Source organism: Oryza brachyantha, chromosome 7 (assembly GCF_000231095.2).
Source record: "Oryza brachyantha chromosome 7, ObraRS2, whole genome shotgun sequence".
NCBI lineage: Eukaryota > Viridiplantae > Streptophyta > Magnoliopsida > Poales > Poaceae > Oryza > Oryza brachyantha.
This window is the reverse complement of record NC_023169.2, coordinates 18,239,220-18,261,550: the sequence shown is the minus strand read 5'-3', so window position 1 is coordinate 18,261,550 and position 22,331 is coordinate 18,239,220. Positions and strand designations below refer to the sequence as shown.

The 22,331-nt window shown below is 42.0% G+C and overlaps 4 protein-coding genes across 4 annotated transcripts; 1 reads left to right on the top strand and 3 right to left on the bottom strand.

Moving 5' to 3' along the window:
• Window positions 1-3,326: 3,326 nt before the first annotated feature.
• Window positions 3,327-4,187, bottom strand: LOC107304575 (protein SRC2-like). Its single transcript, XM_040526344.1, has 2 exons — window positions 4,109-4,187; window positions 3,327-4,036 (listed from the first exon to the last, which is right to left on the bottom strand). The coding sequence occupies exons 1-2, from the start codon at window positions 4,185-4,187 to the stop codon at window positions 3,327-3,329; spliced, it is 789 nt and encodes a 262-aa protein (XP_040382278.1).
• A 351-nt stretch (window positions 4,188-4,538) lies between these two features.
• Window positions 4,539-8,273, bottom strand: LOC102703991. The gene is made up of 4 exons (XM_015839637.2): window positions 8,187-8,273; window positions 7,382-7,433; window positions 7,005-7,262; window positions 4,539-4,662 (listed from the first exon to the last, which is right to left on the bottom strand). Exons 1-3 carry the CDS (start codon window positions 8,253-8,255, stop codon window positions 7,030-7,032), a joined length of 354 nt encoding a protein of 117 aa, XP_015695123.1. The 5' UTR covers window positions 8,256-8,273; the 3' UTR covers window positions 4,539-4,662; window positions 7,005-7,029.
• A 92-nt stretch (window positions 8,274-8,365) lies between these two features.
• On the top strand, window positions 8,366-10,706 carry LOC102703708 (pentatricopeptide repeat-containing protein At4g32430, mitochondrial). The gene has a single exon (XM_040525945.1). The coding sequence runs from the start codon at window positions 8,372-8,374 to the stop codon at window positions 10,565-10,567; it is 2,196 nt and encodes a 731-aa protein (XP_040381879.1). The 5' UTR covers window positions 8,366-8,371; the 3' UTR covers window positions 10,568-10,706.
• LOC102703417 (cysteine-tryptophan domain-containing zinc finger protein 7) lies at window positions 10,649-21,964 on the bottom strand. The gene is made up of 13 exons (XM_006658886.3): window positions 21,248-21,964; window positions 20,236-20,308; window positions 20,028-20,152; window positions 19,591-19,953; window positions 18,152-19,485; window positions 16,438-16,835; window positions 14,625-16,309; window positions 14,382-14,539; window positions 13,595-13,752; window positions 13,103-13,263; window positions 11,884-12,566; window positions 11,706-11,801; window positions 10,649-11,084 (listed from the first exon to the last, which is right to left on the bottom strand). The coding sequence occupies exons 1-11, from the start codon at window positions 21,404-21,406 to the stop codon at window positions 12,378-12,380; spliced, it is 4,803 nt and encodes a 1,600-aa protein (XP_006658949.2). The 5' UTR covers window positions 21,407-21,964; the 3' UTR covers window positions 10,649-11,084; window positions 11,706-11,801; window positions 11,884-12,377.
• Window positions 21,965-22,331: the final 367 nt, after the last annotated feature.

The window sequence follows — 22,331 nt, the reverse complement described above, 5'->3', positions numbered from 1 at the left end:
GGCTAATAAACTTGCGACTATGGCCGCGTTCGTGAGAGGAGGGGTAAATTAACTTATTCGTCGTGAAAAACGTAATAATAGATTAATATATAATTATTTATTTATTAATTGTTAAAAACATAAAATATATTAATATGATTCTTTAAAACAATTTTTTTAAAAAAAAACTTGTAAAAAATACTCCGTTTATTAGTTCGGGAAACGTGCGCATGGAAAGCAAGAGGATAAGTTAACTTAGCGGTTCAGATGAACGCGGCTATGTTACTCATCTTACATATGAAACCACCACAACCTCGATGTTTTTCAGTATAATGTTTGGCAGAGTTTAAGTACTAATGCCCATAGTTAAAAAACCCTGTGCATTTTTAATTGTCGCATGTCCTAAAGTTCCACCAAGCAACACCTCCATTGAATGGAGAATTATCACCAATCCCTGATTGGGAGGCTGCATGAGGTTAGATATTTATCAAATAATTGGTTCAATGGTAGGACAGATCAGGAGGCATCTGATGCTGGATAGCTTGAAGGGAGAGGATAGTGTTCTTGGAGCCCAGGCCGGCTGGCTCTCTTCTAGTTTCTAGTGCTGCGTGTCCAGAGTTTCTGATGATTGTTAGAAGAGAGGATCGATGCCATATCTTTGTCTGGCTCGATTTTTCGTTTTAAAATTGGTTTATTCTCTCTTCTTTTGCGTGTTGCTGAAGATGCGAATTTTGGATATGTACCGTTATCATTGCTTTCAGCCGGCTTTACTGATCATCCTGAATGTGCTGTGGGAATTAGGCAGTGAAAGTTTTTTTTTTTAAGACAAAGCAGTGAAAGTAGAACTGCTTTTATTTCCTTAACTGGAGATGGTTTTACTCAGAAGTATCTCTTCTTCAGTGGCAAATATCTCATGAGAATATAGCTAGTACTAGCTGGTAAAACTCACTATTTAGTACTTACCACTGACTTTTTGACTGGGTATGGTGATGATTCCTCGTTAGCTAGTACTGCCTCCGTCCATAAATGTTTAATGTTGTTGACTTTTTAATACATGTTTGACCGTTCATTTTATTCAATTTTTTTAATAAAATATGTAAATCTATATACATGCATAAAAGTATATTTAACAATAAATAAAATGATATAAAAATAATTAATAATTATGGAATTTTTTTAAATAAAATGAATAGTCAAACGTGTATTAAAAAGTCAACGGCGTCAAACATTTAGGTACTGAGGGAGACAAGAAAAAAATCCACAAGAAAAAACCTTTCCTTTGAAACCGAACAAGAGAATCAGGAAGTATATATTACTGTGCTCATCTTAAAACTTCATTATCGAGTCATCATCATGACTTCACGCATGACGCAAAACTGAATTGAAGATGTAGATGCTCAAGGTTAACATTGCATTACATATAATAATCCATAGATGAATAATGCCTAACCGATCGAGACAGATAGTAACCACAGAATCCTGACTGGTCTCCGGGGCCGGCAGGTTAGTGCTGGGCACGTAAGATCGTGCGTGAATAATGTTGATGCGGTATTTTTCGCAGTGATCATCAGTTATATTCAGTATAGAGTCTCCTGTGCAAGGTGGACAGAATTGATTCATCTATATCCAGAGGCGATCGATAATCTGAGCGGGACAAGAACGTGCATGTTGTTTCTGCTGTCTCCCTCAGTTTGTTTTTTTAATTAAATTGCAATTTGTACCATCTTTTGTCGTATTGGTGGATACCTAAGACCAATCTTAAATTTATCCTTTTATTTTAGGCCAGGTAAATTTATTATTGTTGCAATTTAGATCACCTAAAATAACTTTTTCAATACTTCAATTAACGAGTCCTGTACACCAACAAGTTCCCTATATATATGGGGTCTATATTTTTTTTGCTAGGGTGAGGCTAGACATTATTAGAAAAGAACCTTGGTGGTTCAAATCACGAAAATGACAAATATGTCGGTCTAAAATAAAGGATAGGTTTAAAGGGGTCCAAACTATGGTTTAATCTATTTTTTTCTTAAAAAAATACAGTTGTTTATACCATCATGCTCACTTACACATCTCCCATAAGCACAGTTGAAGACTACACTAACATCTAATGAGATTAACGAAGTCATCATAGATATCTTAATACCGATGGATACATCTCCTACTATAAAAAATAATTAGATGTAAATATGAATACTCATATCAAGTGCAGGACTTGAATCGTATGGTCAAGTTCCACCACACGGAGCCTAACCAACTGAGCTACACTCAATTCACTTCAATCCGTCAATTTTCTGTTGCGTCTAGTTTATTGGATTATTTTTGTGTTCCAGTGGGTTTTGATCATTTAATTCTAGGACATTCTCTTTTCATCTTAATGAAACAGAATGGAATGAGGACATTTTTCTTAAACTACTAAATGGTACTCTCTATATAAGAAACTCTCTATATATGATTTCTCGTAAAATTGTTTCAAATTCATGTTTTATGCTTGCTAATTCATTTGTGTGTACTCTCAAATATTTATCATAAATCATTTGGCTATTTGGCATAAAAAATCAAACAGAGCAATTTTAGTAAAGGTACATGTACTAAGGCCCCCTTTGATTTATAGGAAAAGATCGAACATAGAAAACTGGAATCCTATAGGAAAAGCTTTCAAGTATTTATTAGAATTAAAGTACTCCCTTTGTCATAAAATAAGTTTATTTTCTAGTTTAAATTTAAACTAGAAATATGAACTTATTTTTAAACGGGGAAGTATTAATTATATTATTTTCTATAAAATTCTTATGAAATGAACCATCCTATAGAGATCTCGAAGAAACATAAGCATGGCGTTCAAAATATAATATTTTGTTTTTCTTATGATCCTGGATTCTTGTGTGTTATCCTAAGTCGACCAAAATAAAGTTTTGAAATTATATGCATTCTATGCATGCGTTTTTCTATCTCCGTGTTCGGTGTTTTTGCAATAGTATGTTTCATAAGTGGCCTCATTAGCGCCAAGGGAAATACGTGGATCAAACTTAGAAATTCTTTTGATTTTTCTTAGAAACATCATAATTTGTTTGAATTATTTTTTAGAAACAACTTCAAAATTCGGTTGACTATTGTTTTGCTATGGAGGATAAGCCATATAAAAACGAACAAAGCAACAAAAATTATTTTATAGAAACTTTAGTACTTATGTTACTAAATTCAAATACCAAAGCTACAAAATAGACTACAATTAGAAAAATCCCGAAACTAACTCTAAAATTAAGATTAAAATTCAAACTTTTGATAGGGCTGAGAAGGCTACAAGCAGACTCCGAATTTTATTGAAGAAACCCTAATCTAATTAACTAAAACTTGACAATTCGGCCGTCAGCCACCCCGGCCTCGTAAGCCGCCGTGTCCGACGACATCATCTCGCCGCCGGTCAACATTTCGCCAACGGCGCCGCCGAACCACTGCCCGAAGCCACCCTTCTTCCTGCGCGGCGGCGACACTGCATCACGGAGGGCGGGATTGGCCGGCGACAAGCAGACATAAGGCGGCGCGTTTGCGTAGCACGGCACCACCAGGTACGCCGGGGCAGCAGCAGCAACAGCGGTGTCCGCCGCCGCCGGCGCCACGACGGGGCCTAGCCGGCAGGACAGGCTGAGCATGCCGCATGGATCGGTGCTCTTCACCTTGCGCACCTCGTACTGGCAGGGCGCGAGCTGCGGCGGGTGCAGGAGCCCGCGCACGTCGTCGCCGGCGGCGGCGGCGGCGGTGGCGAGCAGGTCAGCGAGGGGGACGTACACCTCGCCGACGTCGCGGTCGCCGAGGGCGCGCTCGGTGCGGAGGAGGACGTGGAGGAACGCGCCCGACACGGCGGAGGCCGGGACGGCGAGGTGGAGCGTGGCGTTCCACGCCGGGTGCCGGCCGCCGTAGCGGTCGGGGAGGGTGCACTGGCGCGTGAGCGGGTTGCCGGAGACGGAGATGACGGCGTACACCTCCATGGGAGTGATCAGGTTCACCTTCTTGAGGTTCCTCGCCGAGATGAGCGTCACCTCCAGGGGCGCCGGCCCTGTACGCCATGGCCAGTCACCTCAGCTTAGCTTGAGCTTAATTAGATGGCGATGGCTACCTCCAGGCGTACGTACACTAACTACTCTATATAGGAATGTGTGGGACCCAGTTTCAGTGACTGTTCCCTCCCAACATTGGTAGCTTTTCATCTCATGGTAAGTTGACGAGAAGACTTGCTTTGGCAAGTCGTTTTTTTAATTATTTTTATAATTTGAGTAGTTATATGATGTTCGATAGTATTTTATTATCAATACTAGTTGGATGGCCCGCGTATTTGCGCGGCTAGATTTAATTTATTTATATATTTTACTTATATTATGTTCTAATTTCTTTCTTTTGCAAACTCTCATTGTACTTTTAATTATCTTAATTGTTTGTCATTTCAATATAACTCTGTTAATTACACGGCATTTTTTTACTTATATGTATGCAATCAATCTTGATCCACCATAATCTAATGGTATCGACGTTCTTTACATAAAAATTATGTCTGAGATTTTTTCTAATATTTAATCTAATGACTTCGTAAAAAAAATCATAGACGTGATGTTTATTTTGTTGTTGCCTACTAGTATGGTGTGGAGCCATGTATGTCTTGCCTTTTTTTATCTGCTTCCTTCCGATCTGTGGAGTCAGGAAAACATAAAACAATGTTAATTAAAAACAATGATTTATTTCATTACTTCTACAACTCTTAACATAAAATTTTCTATCTATATCTACTCTTTAATCTTGACCGTTAAAATATGATATCACCATGATATATCAATGACGTAGATTTTTCTCTTTTTTTCTGATGAACATTGTAATTTTTAGCCTTCAGAATAAACGTCATACCCCAAATTATATAAATTTATTAAATAACAATTAGGGATTTATAAAAGAGATTGACTGGAGAAAGAGATAAGAATATTATTTGGAAGCTAATTCTTTCGGCAGACGTCCATCTATCATTTTTTTCTCAACACCTTATTCGATTCAAATTCAAACTATTCTATGCTCATATATGTACTACATGTTAGATAGGACAAATAAAAAAAGCAAATCATCAATAATAATGACGGGCAGCTACAGACCTACATTAGTTATATATGGACTCGTTTTTATTATTTTGTTGTTGCCTGGTATGGCTGGTATTTTTTCTTTACCTGCTTCCTTCCGATTGGTGGAGTCTGAAAAATAAAACAATATTAATTGAAAACAATGCTTTATTTGATTACTTTTGTAAATCTTAACATATCTTTTTATCTATATTTGCTATTTGATCTTGACCGTTAAAATATGAGATCACCATGATCATTTTTCTGTTTTTCAAACCTTAATGTCATTGTTATATCTATTAGTATCGATAAATTGTTTTGCTCAAAGCCAGGTTGTCTGTGCACTATGCATGATTTGCATAACATCTCGAGAGTTTCTTTTCTTCTTTATTTTCTTCCAGCGATGATCCAGTAATACTTTTTCCCGAGTCATCATTTACCGTGCTTTGCAGTGGCTGGTGAGAAGATCAATCTACAAAATCAGTTCTTTTTTTGAGAGGTTAATCTATCCACCGGCCATACGGTCCTAGCCTGTATGATCTATTTGCTTTCCTTTTATATAACAAATCTAAACTATATCATCTATATATATTATGATCTAGATTTATGTGGTAATTTCTAGCATACATAGCGAATGTGGAACCTTCTTTCACCAAATTTACACACTTCAAAATTCTATCTCTATGTGGATTTTTCTCTTTAAAATTCTTAAAATATTTAATGATGATCCTTACCTTTGGTGGCATTGTGCGGATCAGGTGAGAAAAAGAACTTCCGATAATGATAGAAAGGCCTTTTAGCAGGCAACTGATCAAAAGCTATTCCTCTTAGCCCTGGTAGCCCTAGCTATCTAATACATACTTTCCAACTGGCCCTGGCCTATGACGGCAAATCAAAATTACTTTTACATGGACTCTTCTATCAATAATACTTATTTTTATTTTCAGTCTTAATTTCATATTTTTATAAAATTTATTTATACATGGATTTCTATCTCGATATTATTTTATTTAAAAAACTAATGCAAATTTTAGATTTTGCTAAATTGTATTTCTGCATTGGCACTTCTTAATAGTTTTCTTTTTTTTTACCCAAATTTGTATTTCTACTTAGATTGGAGTACGGTCTGGGACTTAAAAGGCATGTACACGTACGTATATTAGCTAATTAGCCGATCTATCGATCGAGTCCTCGATCTAGTGTCTGATTCAACGTCTTAGCATGAGTTCAAATATAATTATTTTTCTAATATACCTTATAATCTACACCATTATATAATCTGGACCCACTGTGATCTAATGGTTCATATTTTTTTTTCTTCGATTAACATGGGAATTTCTAGTCCCTATAGCAAACGTGAAGTCTCCTTTCAAGCCTGTCTTTATAGATAGATAGATAGATTATAGTCTTAGAATAACTCTTAGCTGTCAAGATTCGAGTTCTACTACAAGTAAAAAAATATTATATTACCAATAGTTGAGATAGAACTATAAATAGATATGATCTATTAAACTAGAAAATAAATGAACAGCCGAAATTGAATAATAGAGAGCACCGTAAAATAATCCTCGTAATATCAAAAAAGAAATATCTTTCATACTAGTAGCTTGTAAACATCGTTATGATTCTGTGAATTAGTGCCAAGTAGCTTGAGATGAAAGACTGATGTCTCTATCGCACTATCATGTGCACATTTATTTAAACGAGCCTGCTTGCACTTTTAGGCCAACTAGAATATAATCCACAATACAATATTGCAGACATACCAATAATTGCAGATGATTAAACCATTTTCAGTGGCACATTGATTCATATGAGAAATGATACAACCCTAAGAAGTCATTTTCTAAAAAGAAGTTATACATATCCTTAATGTGGTGGTGATCTAGGACATATAGATTATCTTCGAATACCAGAAAAAATCACCTGGTTTAATCACAAGTTGAGAGTATCATCCAATTCTTTGGAGAATTGCGACAACAATACCGCAGCCATCATCCATATCAGGGCCAACCCAATATCCAGAGATCCCGACATGTGTATTTAGAAGAGAATCGAAGAAATGTATCCTAGATAGATCATTGTGAGTGTAAGCAGATGCAGGTCTGCTGAAAGTAGATGCTTTTGCAGAGAAACCTGAACTTCTGCAAACAACAAGGCTCCTGGACCTGTGTGAACCTGCAGCTGCAGTCAGAAAATTTATCCCAACCATTTCAGTGAAACGATGTGAAACCAAAGTATGAATCACAAGTTCAAATTCCTGTCACTGAAGTGTGCAAATTTTAAAGAATGTCGGTACTTACGTCTGATGTGTCGCTTCCGCTGAAACTTTATCATGGGAAAAATTTGATATGCCTGTTCCAAGAATAAACAGATAACAGTTGAATATAAATAAGAACTAGTCAGAAGTCTTTAGGTTTAACCACCAAATGGTTCAGAAATCAGTGATTTGTTGTACGGGGTGGCTGATGAGGTTTTAATACAAGGAAAACAAACATAAAAAACATTTTTTGTGTCGGACTCCAGTGTATCAAGAAACTCTGCCTGAAAGAAGCATCAGGTTACATTGCAACTGGATAAATGCAAAAACGAGACAGAATTACGAGCAACTAGTCATAAAACACATAGCGCCTATTCGGTTTTGGAGGAATTGTACTGTTTCCTGCGTTCCCAAGGAAAGGAGCCCTTAACGTTTCAACAACTACAAGTAAATTCCTTGTTGTTTTAAGTTCAGACTGAACTACTTTTAAGTTTGAACAAGTAGGCTTCTGTTCTAGGAGGGCCTTGCCGAGGCGCTTTGTTCTTATCATCCCTTTTTTCTCTCTTTTGGTTATGTGTTTTTGCTTTTGGGTTCTTTGGAAGAAAAAGAGGCGAGAAAATTTTTGAGCAACAAAACTGCAGCTACAGAGTTAACAGTACGCCTTGAAGTACACAGATTTCATCGAGACTAAAAATGCAGTGGTAACATCTGAGAGTAACTGGCTAGCAAATTCCCCTGAGAATTTACTATTCCCGTGTTGCGATGTTTTCCCAATTACCACAATGCATTCGACGAATTGGATTGCCCACGACACAGGAGTTACGGCCTGAGAAGCGCACAAAGATTACCTGCGCGGCGGCGCTCCGGTGAGGGGAGGAGAGGAAGCACGGCCGCACGGCGGCAGCGGACGACGCCATGGCCGCGAAGGACTGAAGCGGCCGGAGAGGAGGAGGAGGGGTTTGGTGGGGAAATTCACACTGGACTGTTTGGGCCGAGTTGAGAGGGGTGCCAACTTTATCTCCTAGTCGTAACGATGCCACTGCGGCGGCTGCGGATCCGCGCGCTCTCCACCGCTGCCGCCCACCACCCGTTCGACAGAATTCCCCACCCGTCGGCGGCCGCCGCGAACACGCCCCGCCGCCTCCGCGTCGTCTCCCCCATCGCCTTCTCGGCCGCCGTCTGGGCGTCCGACCCGGCCTCCCTCCCGGCGCTCCACGCCGTCGCTGTCACCACCGGTCTTTACGGCTTCGCCGCCGTGACCAACTCCGTCGCCGCCCGCTACGCCAAGACCGGGTCGTTCCCCTCCGCCTTCAGGGTGTTCGCCACCGCCCCGGCGCGGGATGTCAGCTCCTACAACACCATCCTCTCCGCGTTCCCCGACCCGGCCGAGGCGCTCGAGTTCGCGTCGTGGATGCTGCGCTCCGGCCCCGTGCGGCCCGACGCCGTCACGTGCACCGTCGTGCTTTCGCTGGCTGCTGGTAGGAGGGAGGACGTCCTCGTGCGGCAGCTGCACGCGATGGCCTGGCGGTTCGGGCTCGCCGCCGATGTGTTCGTCGGCAATGCGCTCGTCACGGCGTACTCACGGGGAGGGTCTCTCGAGGAGGCCAGCAGGGTGTTCGACGATATGCCGGCGAGGGACGCCATCTCCTGGAACGCGTTGATCTGCGGGCTCATGCAGGACGGCGACTGCCCGTCTGAGGCGATTGGCGTGTTCCGGCGGATGCTCAGGGACGGCGGCGTGCGGCCTGACCGGATATCAGTCTGCACTGTGATCCCGGCGTGTGGCGACGAGGGGAAGCTCGAGTTGGGCCGGCAAGTCCATGGTTTTGCGCTGAAGCTGGGCGCCGAGGGGCACGTCTCCATCGGCAACGTGCTCGTCGCGATGTACTACAAGTGCGGCGCTCCCGCCTGCGCCCGGAGGCTCTTCGACGCCATGAGCGAGCGCGACGTCATCTCGTGGACCACGGCCATCTCCATGGACGGCGAGGACGCCGTCGCGCTGTTCAATGGCATGCGGCGAGACGGCGTGCCGCCGAACGAGGTCACCTTCGTGGCGCTCATGTCAGCGCTGCTGGCGGACTGCCCGGCGGCGGAAGCGCAGATGGTCCACGCGGCATGCCTCAAGGCCGCGTTGTCCGGCGAAGCGGCGGCGTCCAACAGCCTCATCACCATGTACGCTAAGGCGCGGCGCATGGATGACGCGAGGATGGTGTTCGATCTCATGCCTCGCCGGGAGATCATCGCCTGGAATGCCGTGATCTCCGGCTACGCGCAGAACGACCGGTGCGACGACGCCCTCGAGCTCTTCTCGTCCATGGCCAGGTGCCTGACACCCAACGAGATCACGTTTGCGAGCGTCCTCAGCGCGGTCACCACTGTCGAGACGGTGTCCATGGCGTACGGCCAGATGTACCACTGCAATGCTCTCAAGCTGGGCTTGGACGGCGGCGAGTTCGTCGCCGGCCCCCTCATCGACATGTACGCGAAGCGCGGCAGCTTGGAGGAGTCACGGAGGGCGTTCGACGAGACCGAGCAGAGGAGCCTCATCGCCTGGACGGCGATCATCTCGGCGAACGCCAAGCACGGCAGCTACGGCGCCGTCATGGGCCTCTTCGGCGACATGGTGCACTCCGGCGTCGCCCCGGACGGCGTCGTGCTCCTCGCCGTCCTCACGGCCTGCCGCTACGGAGGGATGGTCGACACGGGCAGGGACATCTTCGAGTCGATGGCCGCCAACCATGGCGTCGAGCCGTGGCCGGAGCACTACGCGTGCGTCGTCGACATGTTAGGCCGGGCAGGGAGGCTGGCGGAGGCCGAGGAGCTCATGATGCGGATGCCGGCCGGGCCGACCATGTCGGCTCTGCAGAGCCTGCTCGGAGCCTGCAGGATCCACGGCGACGCGGAGATCGCCGAGAGGGTCGCCGGAGTCCTGACGGAGACGGAGGCGACGGGGTCCGGCGCCTACGTCCTGCTGTCGAACATCTACGCCGACGTCGGCGACTGGGACGGCGTCGCCAGGGTGAGGAGGAAGATGCGGGACAGAGGCGTCAAGAAGGAGATCGGGTTCAGCTGGGTGGACGCCGGCGCCGGCGCCGACGAGGCGCTGCATTTGCACAGGTTTTCGTCGGACGACACGACGCATCCGCTCACGGAAGAGATATATGCAATGGCCGAGGGGCTAGGCTGGGAGATGAAATTTCGCAAGAATTGTTCGCAAATGGAAATGTAAGATTACCTCAGTTTAAAAATCATTAGGGTAACCAAGATAGAATTTCGAGGTTTCTGATCGAAATTGAACCATAAATTAAACCCATTTGCACTGCAGCCTTCATTTGCAGAATCAACAAAAGGAGAGTTGCATAACGAAATTTTAGCATCACTTTACTCAGGACTGAAGAAGCAATTCGCGCTACAAACAGTACAGGATACAGGGCTTATTTTTGCGCTCTGCGACACATTTCCAGTCCAAGATAAATTCTATCACATCTGACATCTCGACAACTAATGTGAAACTAACAAAATTTGCAACAAGAAAAAATGGGGACTAAAGGTACATTGGTGTCACGAGTGTACCAGCACGCAAGACAAAAGGTCCGACCATTCAGGTATATATACATGTACATGTGCTGGTAGCTCGTTATAGTCGTGATTTTGATAATGAAGGAACGAGTTAGCCTATTGTACACGAAAATGTATGTACATTGTTCATACACAGGTGATGGTCCAAGTGATTTCTTCTTTGAAACCTGAACAAGGAAAAGACCTTATTACAGTTAGTAAATGAGGACTAGAAAATGGTAATCTTGGGGGAGATTGCTTGGGTATTTCATGGAAAAAGTCAAACATCATATTTGCAATAAAAAATAATTTATGAATAAAAATTTTATATATGTATTCTTAAACGATCTAAAAGCTAAGGCTAGAAAATAAACTTGGGTGAAAAAACCCTAAAAACTCTAAATTTAAGGTTAAAAATTTAAATTTTGGCTTATAAGCATAGGCGAAAAGATTGGGTGAATCATTTCAGTTCAGGCCCTGCCATCTGTATAGTGGATGTTCCTGGCTTCCGTTCTAGTTTTGGGTCTAAAAATAATACACTGGTGGTGCTGTGTAGGCATATGTAGACTGTAGTATAAAAGTAGAAAGCGTTACGTGATTATTGTTTCAACACGTAACATTTACTGCAAAGGCCATACGGACCCTATATAACAAACAATACGTCATCAAGGGACAGTATCAATGAGAAAAAGGTCGCTTTCACCTCTACAAAATAACATGAGCCCAAGTCATTCCAAGTCATTTTGTTCCACACTATTTTGAGGAGCAGGGTTAGAACGAACTAAGATACTAGCATCAGTGAAGGGTACCTGCTTGGACTTCATCCAGAAGAAGAGGCAATGAAAAAGAAACACCAGTGGCTGATTTCTTGGTTAAGACACTAATTGACACTGCTCTCCTCTGACCTGCTCAAGAATCAAACATTACATAGACATTAGGGGTACGGAGAGCATGTTGAACTTAAATTATTTCTTAACTGAAACATACCATCAAAATTGCCAAGTAGAAACCCACCATCCTGTCATTCTGAAAGGAACATATGGTACTATTTACCATAAGTCAACTCCATGACGAAAAGACATCATATACAGCACGGAGGAAAGAAAATTATCTAGAAAGGAACTGCTTTCCAGTAGCATTGTGTATAAGCTTATCAAGTGCAGTCTGTAAGTAGCAGTCTTCAAAGCCAACTCAAGCTGATAAGTGCAAAGCACATCTTCAGCTGCCTCCCTCACAGATAAAATCATCCAAGTAGATGCTAGCAATGGTGTAAAAGAACAGACCGCCTCCAGAATAGAAGAGAAGACAAAACACCTCATGTACAGATTAACCAGCACACTTAAATGAGAGGACCTAAGCATCTCATGCAGTTGAATTTTGGAACTATATGCTACCGGCAAGTCCATGACATAACTCAAACATGGAATGAACATCCAACAGAACCTTGTAAAGGGATGTCATTTTCCTGGATTCCAAACATGTCAGCAGCTGATGGACTCCATTGAAAGCCGCACAAGTCTTAGTAGATCATTCACACTTTGGAAGTTAAAATCCAAAACTGTTTTCACTGAAGAAAGACCATCTATTCCATTATCTTGGTTGCCAGCAGCAGCCGCAATTGCCATCTGTGACTTCCGAGTTGCATCGAAGGCACAATTGACATCATTTGTCTAAGAACAGCAACAAGGTCATCAGATCCAAAGTGTAATTGATGAAAGCATGATGCACTATAAGTAGACTTCTGTCAATTTATAATATGTTAAGGGTTTAAGGGTCATCAGGTTCTAATCCCAAAGCTAACCCCTCTTTAGTTTTGGGGAATGGAAATAGGTTGGTTCATCACCATATGACTCCACATGATGGCAGTGCTATGCAACAAAGGGTCTTGGACTGCCATCACGACAGGAGGTAAAGCAAGTAAAATCCTTAAGAAAGAAAGAAAAACCACAGTAAACATTTTACAAGTCACCTTCAAACCAAAACTTATTTATGAGCTGGCAAAAATTATTCGATATGGCAATATGCTCATTTGTTAAAATCTAGCCTAGCTTTGTTGCTTGCAATTTGTTAATACCATCACAATCAACGGTTTTATTTCTTACAGCACAGACAACAGATTGTGAACTCATCTGACACTATAAAAAGATAACCACTCTAATCAGATTTTTTTTGAACTGCCTGTGTATCAAGGTATTAAATAACTTACATAGGCTAGTAACCTCATCAAGTGTGATTGATTGCGAGCAGCTAGTAACAAATTGTTCCCAGTAACTTGGGGTGAATTAGCATCCTTGTTTGAAGGGCCCTTCGATAATCCATTGTTATTTAAATTATCAATGTCAGAAGCAGAAGATGATGGCGATTCACCTACAAAGGTAGCAAACGAAAGTAAATAGCAAAGCAAAAAAAAAAAAGTTAGCCCAAACACAATCCAGATAAGAAACAGTAACAAGATGACTATGCCTGGAAAATACGCAAATATATGAAATGAAGTAGTGAAACACCAGCAAGAACAGGGCATTGGATATGGTATTCTGAATTTTTGGGCACAGCACATATAAATAGTATGATGCATATGCACTTTCAAGAAAAACCGAATAATCTTCAGTGTTGAAACCAAATAAAGGTATTTAAAAATCTCAAAATGCAAGATAGATTAATATATATAATTTAAATTTCAGTGTTGAAGTTCAAGTACCTGGTGGAGCCTGTACAATTGCCTGCAACATCTGCCGATCCTTGCTTGCGGTAGGATATTTATAGTACGCAGCCTTGAGATAGGCTACTTCGACACACTTATATGCTAAAGCAGCAGCTGCCATCTTCCTGGACTTCTCATATGCATGACCAACAAAGCTGGACAATCGTATGAATCAATTAATATAGTGACGAAACATGAGTTAAGTACAATAACATCAGGCAGACCATTGACCATTGCAGTAGAAAAAATTCAGACACTAACATCCAACTTAAAACACGAGGGAACCCCCAGGAATTTATTTGCAGTACAGACTGGTTCTTCGTGCATAGTATTCATGAACAAGACAACAAAATAACTATAACCCAGGAGAAGACTGTAACTATAAAATATTACACGTGGCAGATTGCAGAGGGCCACAGAATGACAGAAATGATGGCATCAACTAGTCATCATACTAATCACTAAACAAACATTTACATTACAAGTTCATGAACGAAATGCACCCTCTCAATTTATATTACCTTTCGCCATAGCAATGAATTGGGCTTCCAAATATTAGGCACTTTTAACTGAATGATGCATAGTGGGAAAGATATGCTATAAATATTGGACCAATATGCTATAAATCGATGCAAGCTGTGGGGGTATGGATAGATGTAATGGGATATATGCGAAATTCCACCTTGGATAAGGAAAGTGCAAAGTATTTGAGGAAGAAAACTTTGGTTGATCAAATACAGGTATTCCAAGATGCAGCATACGTATTAGTACAACAATAGCTTACTTGCAGAGTTTTGCAGTATCAGAATACAAGTTCTGAGCTGCATCACATTGTTTAAAGCCATCAATGCTTGGAGGAGGCTCCAATGTTGACGCAACATGCAGATATTTTAAGGCTGATTCAAAGTAAAGTCTTGTACTTTCTTGTTCTTTTCCTTCTTCCTGCAGAGAAAGAATGTGAGAACCTTACATATCAAGAACTATCACTTTCATGTGCATGAGCTAAGAGAGAGCTAAGGTGAGGAACCTTTAAACGGTTAGCCTTGTGTTTCAAATCCCGCGCTTCTTTAAGAGCATATCCAGTTGAATTATTATCCTTCCTAACTGGACTGGAAGTATCTGCAGGATTAGAAATTGCTTGTTTTGTAATGCCATGTTGCCCTCCATTTTCAACACTGGCCCGCCTTAACTGTGCTGTTGGTTTTGATGCATTAGATCTTACTGGAGCGGAGTGGGATTCCACTTTGCTTTCTTTCAGAGGTGAGGGGAGCATTTGGGCTTTGGAATTTTGATCATGCTTGTTGCCCTTGGGATGCGACTTTTCTTTTCCAAGTGACACCTCTGACTGGGGATTTCCATCTGGTGGGTAATGGGTTGATTCATTTCTGTCTTGGAGAGAAGAAACACTTCTCTTGTTTTCATGCACCACTGAATCGCTTTTAGTGTCCAAGTTTGTCATTTTATTTTGTATTGAAGAGCCATCAGTAAGCAAGTTATTTTTGTTCGCAGAATGCAAGTGGTTATGACCTCTACCTGAATTGGAGCCTTTCAAAGATGAATCTTTTCTCCCAGATGCATGCTGCAGATCATCATCCAAACTCCTTCCTGAAATAATACCATTGGAAGCATGGCCTTGAGTTAACTGAGACAAATCATTATCTTTATCAGAGTTCCCTTGCAAGAAATCATTCATAACAGGTTCGCTAGCAAGCATACTCTCGTGTGACTTCTTGGCCTGATGAACATTATCTACAATAACTTCAGCATTTGGATACTTCACCGAGCTTGGTGTATTGTTTGTGTTAGCACACATAGATCCGTCCTTTCCCAATATTTTGTTATGGGAGACCTTGTCATTGTTAGAGATTCCAGGCGGTGATGAAGATACAGACTCAATTGAAGTTTTTGCAACTTGAAAGTTTTGTTTCCTTCTCTGTGAGCCTGAAGCCTTTGAAGAATTTGAAGTTACAGCTGCAGTTTGAAAGTAGGCTAAATCATTGGAGGCAGGTTCAGCCAAATCCAGAGATTGTTCACAAGACCGATTTTCTGGTAGTTCAGACATACCCCTTTTAACAGCAAAACGTGTGCTGTCTTCAAATAGCTCATGAGTTAGATTGCCCCCATTGTAAGTTGAAGTTTGATTAGAATGTGCAAATTTTATTGATTTTGAATCTGCCATGGCAAATGGTTCTTCGGATTTTGTTAACTTTGACTTAGTTTCCTTTAAATTCTGATCCTTGAAGGTTTCTTTGGCAGAAGAACTTTGGTTTACTATAGACACTCTCACCTGAGCTGTTGAATTGTGCTGACTCTCCTCCCATTCCTTCACTATCCTCTTCTTACTAGACAAATCTGATTTTTGTACATCTGAGGGGCAAAAATGTTCTTTGTTCTTGTCTTCAGGAAGAAAAACATCCCCGTCCTTAGCCCTCTTAGATTTTTCTGAAGAACTATACTTAGAAACACTTTTATACTTTGATGAAGGAACATCACTCCGTTCACTCGAACCCTGTAAGGCCATTGATTTTGCAGGCAAAGCTTTGGCTTCATCAGGAACGTCTCCACTAGCTAAATCACATGCAGGGGTAGAATCTATGCCACAATGGCGCCGCTCCTCTTTTTTAAGCTTCTTAGAAGTTCTGTATTCATCATGATCCATCTCTCTCCTGCTTTTTACTTTTGAATGCTTCCTGGATCTTTCCCCGAGATGCCCTGTATTTGAATAAGGAGAGCTTCAGAAAAGAAACATAACCAATTGATGCATGATAGGGTGAATTCATACGGGAAGATAATGTATCAAGAAAACAAAACTGCGAGAAGAGAAGAACAGTAAACAGAACCTCCATCAGAAGAGCTACCATGATTCTTGCTCTTGGACCTTTTCTTTTCAATGAAATGGTCAACTGATTTAGAATCTCTCTCGGCAGGAAATTGGCTATTATCAGCAGTGTTTTTACTTCTAGTAGGAGCGTGTTGGTTGCTCAGTGGATGAACTGAAGCCTGTGTTAGCTGAGAACCCTCAAAGGAGCCATTTCCATCATTCAGGGCATTCTTCCTTTTCCTACTTTGTTCAACATGTCCATTTAGACTCAAAGTGTTTGATGTTGTTAACCCTGAAGAAGCAACATGAGGATGTCCAGCCGCAGCAACGCCATTGCCGGGGGCTGGAATGACATATAGTGCATTCAGGGCATTGGTAGTTTCATCCTCACTAACTTCACATCTGTTCATCCCTGGTCTGCAAAAGTTGGAAAATATAGCTTTTCAGCAAGAAACAAACAAAATGTCCCACACAGGATGAACATGAATAAATATTACATTGCCGTGCATACCAACAAAATTGGAAAATATAGCTTTTCAGCAAGAAACATACAAAATGTCCCACACAGGATGAACATGAATAAATATTACATTGCTCATGCATACCAACAAAATTGGAAAATATAGTTTTTCAGCAAGAAACAAGCAAAATGTCCCACATAGGATGAACATGAATAAATATCACATTGCTCATGCATACCAACATAGAGCCTCACTGAAGACTCCAAGATAGCAGAAAATAGCATTAACTACAGTATAAATATTTTTAATTAAACTATGGCCTAAGCAGTTCAGGTGCAATATAGGGGGCACAAGAAACCATTTAAGAATATATCCAAACTCCAATCCTTTAGGGTTATGGACGATGATTCATAAAAAGGATAAGAGTCCAAAGACCAGGATAAATGCGAGATCGCTCTCGTCGGCACCGGGCTTCTCCCAATGGCTACGAGACTCTGATCAAACTAAATCTAACTTTATGATTATTTATTCCTTGATCACTATGGCGTTCATGGGTCCCTTATATAAGGGAATCCTCGTGCTATAGTACCACGGTGCTATTCACGTGAATAGTAACTTGCCCCTTAATCTCTACTTTCCTAACAAACCATATCTCTAACTCCTAACATAACTATATTTTCCTAACTAACAGACAATATATCAAATACCTAATCCCCCTACCATAGGAACTAACTAATTATTTAGGTAACTATAATATTACGAAGATAAATTCTCCCCTAATCTGATGCTACGATGCCATGTGCTACAGTACTAATGCTCATAACAAAAGCCACTAACCACTCTACCCAAAAATTTCCTCGCATTCGAGTTAGAACGCAAAGAAAATTCCACATGTAACTATATAATACATTTTTAGTGATGGCATTAGTATGTTTCTCACCAAAAGCATTTTTTTACCATTATATCTTTAATACTTATTGAGAACATATAATTAGGAGAAATAATGATCAAGTGTACGCATAATAGACTTGTCTGTGACCAAGGGCAACAACTAAAGTAGAACGGATGGAGTAATTTAAGGCAGCAACCAAACAACCCTGGATGTACATGGTGCCCTTTGTTACATGGTAACTACCGAATACTGATACACTCATTGGTTAAATCAGGTATAATAGAGGCAGCAAAATGAGCAGGAAATATAAAGAGGGAGCTAAAAGTGATAAGATGAATGAAATTTCAACATTATATGTGGATTTGAACCGTTGAACTTACAGCCACTGTTGCATGCTGCATTTCCACTTCTTTGGTAGCAGAGCAGGATTCATCTCATACGGCAGGAGACGCCATTTCTGGCATATGTCACAGCATACCCAATGTTCATCTATCACGACTGGGGCAGGAAGCGTGGGAGCTGCGTTTGCAGTAGGTGCACTAGCAGATGGAGGTACATGTATCTTCTGCTCCTCAGTGGGTGGGTGTCTATCATTCTTCAAACTAGATGAAATTTCCCTCTTTGATGTCCCAGGCATATCAGAATCCCTCTCACTGTCATTCTTCCAAATTTTCTCCTTTGGTCGTAACTCTCCCAAGCCACTTCCATTCTCCAATGTATCATGATCCTTGCCTCCATAAGATCCTTCAGGCAAGCTCTCCCTAACATCTCTATGTGATTTTGCTTTGGGTTTCTTTCCTGCATGGCTAGATTTGGATTGCGAATCATTTTTCCACTCCTTAACTGCAGCAGAAGAAAGGACACCCCTGTCGTCTTCCAGGAAATCAGAAGATGATGAAGCATTCATGTTTTGCTCTTTCTGAATTCTTCTGACTTCACTTTTGGAGACATTTTCTCCATTAATATCGTTAACTAAAGTTTCTTTACTAGAAACCTTTCCTGTGCTCCTGCCAACAGCAGGTGTTTTTTCATTCATAACCTTGTTACCTTCAAAGTTAACTCCAGTGGTACTGCATTTACTCTCTGTTTTTATTTTTCTTTCTTGTTTCCTATCCAATTGGAAGTCTTTTTCACTGGTAGTGTTCCTGTCTTCTACATGCGCCTCTTCCTTTTCTGCCTTGAGTTTCGTTTCCCCCTTGGATGCTGAAATGTCCATTTCTGAACTGCCAAGGCCACTGTTTTCTAAACATTCTGCTGCCTCGGCTTTGACATTTTCAGGTTTGATTGCCATCAAGTCGCTGTTGATGGTCCGTTCTTTCAATCGAGCATCTTTATTTCCCACCAGGTTGTTTCGGATATGATACTCTTCAAACTGGCTCCCATCCTTTGCCTCCATGGTTGTGGGATTAGACAGCAATGATATGTTGAGAGCTTCCGATACGATCTTTTGACCAGCAGGTGTTTCTATATCAATCTCGTTTTTCATAACTGCACTGATATCATTTCTGCTTTTTGACCTCTTTGTATCTACAGCTTTCTTTTTCTTAGAATCAGATTTCACCCTTTTAGCTGCATGCCCTTCATGTACATTTCCTATGTTTACACTTGTTTCCCATTTCTTTGATGTAGGCACAACCTTTTGTGTCAGTTGAAGAAGATTACCTTGCAGAGGGGATAGCAAAAACCCTCCAGGGACTGAAAAGCATGTCATGATCTGTTCCAAATATTTAGAGAATGAAGAGAATTATTCACTCGTATGAACCATGCATAATGAAAAGTAAGAGCAAATAGCTCATATAGCTATCATGCAGTAATTTACCTGAAGAATGGTACGGGGAGATTCAGTTGGCACATTGTTGAATTCTGGGGAGAGGCCCCCACAGCCATCAGGGCTATCCTCTACGGATGAAGGTGAAGAAATATCAAGACCCAAACCACTGTAAATAGCTGCATTGTTTCTTGCCACGCCATTGTCCGAACCAACTTTGATCCGGACTTTAAATCTATTGTGGTCACTAGACTTAGTTGGCCCATTCAACGAATCATGGGTGCTAGAGGCTCTTTCAACTTTTGTGCTTTGTTGTACTTCCTTTTTACTTGAATCGTCAGAAAGTAGCACCACGGAACCATTAGGTTTTGAAACAGATGGAACTGCCACAGCCAAAGTGTTCTGGGACATGCTCTAAATCACAAATCACCTCATTAGAACATCAATTTAAAACACTGAAGGTTTAAAGTCAAAACCAAGTTAAGCACCTCAGCAGGCTGGTGACAAGGAGATCTTGAGCTAATGTTTGCCGCCTTAGGTGGACTTCTAGTTTGGAGCAGAGGAGAACGCTGGTAAGTAGGCAAAAATGAACCATATCCACCAAATTTCGATCCTGTTATACATTAATCTCCTGTTTTAATGTCTCTATAGTTACCAAAGTGAAGATGACTACAGAAGCAACTCATATCTCTTCACCTAGATTTTCTGCAGATACAGCTCCTTCAAAGTCCTTCTGAAAATGGCCCAGTACATCTTGGATTTTTTCATCCTGAAAAAAAAAAGGCACATCAAGAACAAAAAAGGAATCATTTTGGCAGGTTAAAGTTGCTAGTGTTTATCGCATTCAGTTGCAAGTTATCCATAAAAGGCACCCTGCGTACAGTCGAGTTTTGTTAATCATAAGTTTCATTATTTCTTCCTTTTATTTTCCTTTCCTTTTTCGTTTCTTCAGGGAAAAAGGACTTTGGATATAGAGTGCATTGAAATTACTACTCCATCCGTCAAAAAATATAACGGCATGTGGTATGTATCTGGACATATAAAGTAACCGCTGACAATAAACTCAAAACGTAAGCATGTTTAATTAATTCACTGTGCATTGTACACAAAGAGTGTTATTCGATCCGTGAAAAGTTGCTCGAGGAAGCACATAGTCCTGCCATAAAAAATAGAATGTACAGTCTTGCAGGAATAAACCCAAGTAACAGCACCAGGGAATTTGGCCTGGCAGTTTAAAGTGAGGAAAGATTGATCCCCATCACATAAAATGGTATGCCTATCAAAAATAAAATAAAGTATAATCTTAGAGAAACCGGACAAATTATTGATTCACATTTCATTACATAATAACAGCGTCGTCAAAGCATTTACTTGGACTAATATAGAATCCTCATCACCATCATCATTTTCACTTACTAAGAAACAAAAAAAAAAGAGCAAACTTTAAATGCTAGCTTCCAGTCTCCAACAACCAAAGCAACGAATCGACCCGATTTTAAACGATTCACCAATGCAATCACTTCACTACGTGCTGAGGCAGCATCGCTCCTAGGAAGCATGGAAATCGAACGAGACATGTTTGTTCTCCATACAAATTTGACCGATCAATTCCCTGAAGCTAAATTGGCATCCGACGAATGACAACCAAACAAGCATAGGAGCCACGGCAGCGGGACGAAACACCGCGGCATTTCGGTTGGGCACTCACAATGTAAGAGAGCGCGACGTCGGGGTCGACGAAGGCGGTGTCGTCGCCGTAGGCCTCCCCCTCCTCCAGCTCGGCGTCGTCCTCCATGCCGCCCCCCGCGGCTCCGCCCCGGAGCCCTACGCCGCGCGCATCCTCCTGCCGCCTCCTCACCGACAGCATCCAGCCCCCACCACCCCTCCCCCTCCGCCGAGCTCAGCTCAGCTCCGCTCCTCTCCTCTCCTCAACCCCCCCAATCGCACAAGCCCCCACCCCGACCTACCCGAAATCCCCCACCCCACGCAGCTCCCCGATCGGCGGGATCTCCCGCCGCCGGCGCCTGCCGAATCGGCGAATCGGAGGAAAGTAACACCCCCCACCCCCACACGGATTGGGGATCGCGAGCGAGAGATTCCGACGGTGGGGGCGGCCGCCGCTGCCTCCCTCTTCCTCTTCCCCCCTCCTCGCGTTGGCTGGCGTCTCGAGGTTTCCTCGCACGCGAGGAATTTTTTATTGATTTCCGCCAAGCTTTTTTTTTCCCCTCTTCCTCTCCGGTTTTTGTTTTTTTTTTGGGTTTGGTGGCTGGCTGTCGCTGGTTTTTCTCCTCTCTTTCCTCTCCTGGCCTCGCCTCGGCCGCCTTTTCGCAGCCGAATAATTTGCTTGGAATGTTCTTCTTCTTCCGGAGAGGAGGGGGGAAATGCTGTGCGTTGTTATGTGTAGGGGGGTTCGGTTTTGGAGGTGGTTGTTTGTCACGCCGGATTCAGCTGCCTGCATACTTGAGCCTCATGTGTGTCAGGCCATCGAGGCTTGCAGGTGTACCGGTTTGGATGTGTTGCCACGTCTTTTTCTTTGCTTGCACAGGGAAAACCTCACGTGGACGGTGACTAATTGTTTCGTTACGTGTTTTAGTGATAGAGTTAATATAGAAAGTTTTTTTAATTAATAGATCATATTTATTCGTATCGTTACGGTAAGTATTATGATATGATATTTTTATTAGTAATAGAACTCGGATTCAATTATCAAAGATTTTACGCACAATTATACGTATGGTAGAATATTACTGATAAAGAGTATCACACTCAAGTTCTTATTCAATAACGTGTCC

Coding starts and splice junctions, on each gene's coding strand:
- LOC102703417 (XM_006658886.3), bottom strand. CDS start 21,406: ATGCTGTCGGTGAGGAGGCGGCAGGAGGATGCGCGCGGCGTAGGGCTC. Junction 20,309..21,247: donor ACGTCGCGCTCTCTTACATT/GTGAGTGCCCAA, acceptor TTTTTTTTTCAG/GATGAAAAAATCCAAGATGT. Junction 19,954..20,027: donor CTTGTCACCAGCCTGCTGAG/GTGCTTAACTTG, acceptor TTTGTGATTTAG/AGCATGTCCCAGAACACTTT.
- LOC107304575 (XM_040526344.1), bottom strand. CDS start 4,187: ATGAAAAGCTACCAATGTTGGGAGGGAACAGTCACTGAAACTGGGTCC. Junction 4,037..4,108: donor ATATAGAGTAGTTAGTGTAC/GTACGCCTGGAG, acceptor CATGGCGTACAG/GGCCGGCGCCCCTGGAGGTG.
- LOC102703708 (XM_040525945.1), top strand. CDS start 8,372: ATGCCACTGCGGCGGCTGCGGATCCGCGCGCTCTCCACCGCTGCCGCC.
- LOC102703991 (XM_015839637.2), bottom strand. CDS start 8,255: ATGGCGTCGTCCGCTGCCGCCGTGCGGCCGTGCTTCCTCTCCTCCCCT. Junction 7,434..8,186: donor ACCGGAGCGCCGCCGCGCAG/GTAATCTTTGTG, acceptor TTCTTGGAACAG/GCATATCAAATTTTTCCCAT. Junction 7,263..7,381: donor GCGGAAGCGACACATCAGAC/GTAAGTACCGAC, acceptor TTCTGACTGCAG/CTGCAGGTTCACACAGGTCC.